We start from the raw sequence: 4668 nt of genomic DNA on the forward strand, positions 1-4668 counted from the left end.
TTCCGGGTCACCGGGTCACCATAGACCCGTATGACCCGGAATCGGCGCAAATCGCAAGTGTGAATTCACTTGCGATTTGTGCTGATCGCCGACATGGGGGGGTCTAATGACCCCCCTGGGCATTTGCGCGGGGTGCCTGCTGATAGATATCAGCAGTCACCCAGGCCCGGTCCCAGCGGAGAACGAAATTTCCACAGGCGTACAGGTACGCCCTTGGTCCTTAAGTACCAGGGAGCAAAGGCATACCTGTACGCCCTTGGTCCTTAAGGGGTTAAACATACACTGATGTGCCAAAATAATACCCACACAACATATAGTAAGAAGTATACTTACAAGCTGAATAAACTTGTCTACATTAAATGACATATAGGGTGCCATGCTGATCCAAACTCTACACACAGCTAGCAATGTCCAGCCTCTGAATAAACTTTTTGGCTGACTACAGAGAAAATGGAACAGCCACTTTTTTCAAAGGTGAAAAAACGCCAAAGAAAAACGCCAAATGCAAAACATACATGGCGTTTTTAATGCCGTTTTTTCACTCCCATAGACTTTTATGGGGGAAAAACACCACGATTTTGACAACAAAAAACGCCAGTGGCTCAACATGATGTAACTTTGGGAAACCGCCAAGGAGCTGAAAAATGCCAAAAAAGAGTGAAAAAGTTTTTTTTAAAAAAACACCAAAGAGAAAAATGCCAAGTGGAAAAAGAATTTTGCGATTTCTCTTTGATTTACTGCTAACATCTGGCCACAGCGTTTTTTGGCCCAAAAAAACGCCATGCGGCAGAATTTGTGTTTTTCTTGGCGTTTTTCAAAAAAATAAAATAAACAAGTAGAAACTTAGCCTAAGGGGGGGGGCAAAGAGCCAATAAGTTATCAAAACAGACTCAGAGCAGTGGAAGTGACAATGAGGAGAACTATAATGATAATGTGGTTTTGTACCTAATGTGGGAACCAGGGGACGAGAAGGTAACATGTTAAGAGAGAGAGGTTAATGCTGGCACTGTCAGAAATAAAGGGCTGAGCCGAGCTAAGGCCAGAAAATCTTGACAACCAGGTAACACACAGGATAGACGGTAACAAACCAACAAATCAAAATAATAATATACTGTAGCAGTCTCTGAATATGGTCCATATTCTCAGATTACTTCCTGGTTTGGTGGCCATAAATGCCAGAACAACGATTGTCTTGGCCAAAATGCAAGCAACATAGAGAGAGAAATTCAGACCAAAGGTCACTTGACGTAGGAAACATTTGTTGATTTTTGGGTAACCAATAAAACCTAAGTAGCAGAAGAAGCAGAGAAAAAGGGACATCAACAAAAAAGATGCCTTAGGGAAAAATTACTGGCTTTTACAATGGGTGTATTTCTATGTTTAACCTTTTAAGGACACAGGGCGTACCTGTAGGCCCTGTGCCCGTTCCCCTGCTATGACGCAGGGTCACGAGCTGACCCTATGTCATAGTGAGTCAGTCCCGGAGGATATCAACGGCCGGGACCTGTGGCTAGTACCAGATATCATCGATCGGAAAGCACTTTCTTTAATTTTAGAAGCAGCAATCAACTAAAATCAAAGAAAATGCTTCCCGGCAGCTCAGTCGGGCTGATAAAACCGCGGTGTCCCAATCAGCTGAGAGGACGTGAGGAGGGTCCCTACCTTCTATTGCAGGAGCAGCAGAGTGCTGATTACACTGATCAATGCTATGCTATGGAATAGCATTGATTAGTGTCTGCAATCACATGATTGCATGTTATAGTCACCTATGGGGGCTATAAATGCGTGCCTTAATGTCCGAACTATAAAAATATAATGATAATTAAACCACTAAGTTAAAATTCAAAAGTCAAAACTGCATATTTTTGGTTACTTTGTATACCCTCAAAAAATTTATAAAAAGTGATCAAAAAGTCCCGTCAAAACAAAAATGGTAGCGATAAAAACTTCAGATCATGGAGCAAAAATTGAGCCCTCATACCGCCCCATATGCGAAAAAATAAAAAAAGTTATAGGAGTCAGAAGAGGAAATTTTTAAACATATTAAACATACTAATTTTCATGCAAAAAGTTGAAATTTTTTAACAGTAGTAAAACAAATAGTAGACCTACAGAATAAATATAAGGTGTCATTTTCACCGAAAAGTACACTGCGCAGAATCTGAAGCCCCAAAAATTTACAAAATGGCATTTTTTTTTGTAAAATGACTGATGCCAATACAAAGTAAAATTGGTAGTGCATAAAACAAGCACTTATATGGGTCTGTAGGTTGAAAACTGAAAGTATTATGATTTTTAAAAGGTGAGGAGGAAAAAATAGAAAAACCTTAAGGGGTTAATAAAAAAACTCAAAATAAGAAAAGAAACAATAGAAGAGATCAAGTCAGCAAATGAATAATTCTCCAGCTGTCATAGATCTTTGACTAAGGTCCACTTGACTGGAAGGTGGCCGATCCGGTGCTTCTCTTACCTGTGGTTTGTGTGATATACAAATTTTATGCTTCAATAAAGCTTGATTTTTAATCTAGACTCTCCATGCTGGAATGTTTTTCTGGATTGAGAGGTGTGAGCTGGTTGTAGTGTACATATGTGCATTTTGAATCATTGGAAAAGTTATCATGGTGGTCTGGACCAGATGGAGAAGAGAAGAAGAAAGACTGACTCTGGTCTCCATTATGATGGCTCTCAGCTCCCCATGATCTTCCACCCTGCAATTCATAAATTCTACAGTGTCATTACAGCAGATAAAGTAAGAAGCCATCTTCATGTGCTATGCTTAGTGGCTGCCCTACCGCACCAGTGTAAAGTATTTATCATAAATAACTGAAGAATGAGCTCAGTAATTTACCTAACAGCATTTTAATGCTCTTACAAACAAACAAAATGTATGACACATTTCCCTTAAAGCCTTAAAATTACTTTCTAGGATGATTTCAGAATATTTATATCTATTTTCTACGAAATTCAATTTTTTTTCTAAAATCTGCTTGATGTTTCTTTGTCCTTATTTCTCATCATGAGATATTCTTTGGAATTCATCTCAGGTCTGAACAGTAAAATGAAGCATTTAGAAAAAAACATGCAAATTAACAATGCCCAACTAGATGCCAGGATGGCGAATACCTCCATGGCGACTGTATATTTACCCTGGGCACTGAGATAAGCTGGAATAAATGATATCCAAACACACAGAAAGGCCAACATACTAAATGTTATAAACTGGACTTCATTAAAACTGTCTGGAAGTTTTCTTGTTAAGAAGGCCACTATAAAACTAATAGTAGCCAGAAGAAATAGATAGCCGAGCATGGCCCAGAAGGCGATGGGTGACCCATTATTACAGTCAACTATAATAAGTTCTGGTTTATCTTCAGCGTTGTATTGTGGGAATGGAGGAGCCACTGATATCCAAGTGATACACAGTAATAATTGTAGAAGGACGCAGATAGAAATGATTGAGTAGGAGACTCTTAGGTTGGTCCATTTTCTTAGACTGCTCCCAGGTCTTGTGGCCATGAAAGCAAAAACCACCATGATCGTCTTGGCCAATATACATGCAACACAGAGAGTGAATACCAGACCAAAAGACACCTGACGTAGAAGACATTTATCATGATCAGGGTAACCAATAAATCCTAAGGAGCAGAAGAAGCAGAGACTGAGAGATATCAGTAGAAGACAACTTAGGGAGTAATTGCTGGCTTTCACGAGTGGAGTGCTCCTGCGACTGAAGAAAAGCCCCAAGATAAGAGCTGGAAATATGGAAGACATTATACTGATAGCAGCTAAGCTGGCTCCTAATGTATCTTCATAAGACAGGTACTCTGTGGGTTTAGGGAGGCACCTGGATCTTTCAGGATTCGGCCATTGGTCCCATGGACACCTGAAGCAGTTGAAGGAATCTACAGATAGAAAGAAAGAACAGATTGTTTGTAGGATTTTATGTTATTTTTGTTAAAAATACCTTGAAAGGATTCATCCATCGTATGGCACTGTATAGGAGTTCAGTAGTATACAATGCCCATTGGCAGCACCCTGATGGAGGCAAAAAAGACCCAAGATAATCATCCAAGTCAATAGATTTGAAGATAAAAAAAACAATGGTGGAACTGGACTGGTATAATCTCCGCCCAGTAGATTGTACCAGTAGCATGCAATGGGACACTCGTGTATTGCTGATAGTTCCACAGTATTATCCATAGCGACTATAAGTCACAATTCCCATATTCTCCTATTCATCCTGATTCTCCCTACCTCACGGCAATCCTTACTATCTGATAAAGGTCAATTTGACCAAAACGTTATTGCAATTTCATAAATGGACTGTATACATCATATTCAAGTTATGTTACTGTATTAATTGAAGCAGTGCAGTGTAGGGGCTCCATATGTTCACCACAGTTCCTCTTTAAAGTTCAGTTTACTTTAATGAGCTACGTTGTTAGCAGTGGAGTTGTGATGGGGTAAGGGACCACATCAGGGAAGTTATCATCCTTGGAGGACATCACCCCACATCCAGTGTTGTAGCTGCAGAGACCTTAGGTGTGACCCACCCCTAAGCCTAGTGGCCCACCCTTTGCTACTGTACATTATGCTACTTAATTTCTCCTCATGCATTGTTACAGTGTGTGGCAGAGTCATCATCCAATATTTTTCCTTTTCCCCCGT

General features: G+C 40.0%; 1 protein-coding gene across 1 annotated transcript; it reads right to left on the reverse strand.

The window, feature by feature from the left end:
* Positions 1–2976: 2976 nt before the first annotated feature.
* LOC130367292 (vomeronasal type-2 receptor 26-like) lies at positions 2977–3983 on the reverse strand. The gene is made up of 2 exons (XM_056569698.1): positions 3965–3983; positions 2977–3902 (listed from the first exon to the last, which is right to left on the reverse strand). The coding sequence occupies exons 1-2, from the start codon at positions 3981–3983 to the stop codon at positions 2977–2979; spliced, it is 945 nt and encodes a 314-aa protein (XP_056425673.1).
* Between the last annotated feature and the right edge of the window lie 685 nt (positions 3984–4668).

Source organism: Hyla sarda, chromosome 4, assembly GCF_029499605.1.
Source record: "Hyla sarda isolate aHylSar1 chromosome 4, aHylSar1.hap1, whole genome shotgun sequence".
In the NCBI taxonomy this organism is placed as follows: Eukaryota; Metazoa; Chordata; class Amphibia; order Anura; family Hylidae; genus Hyla; species Hyla sarda.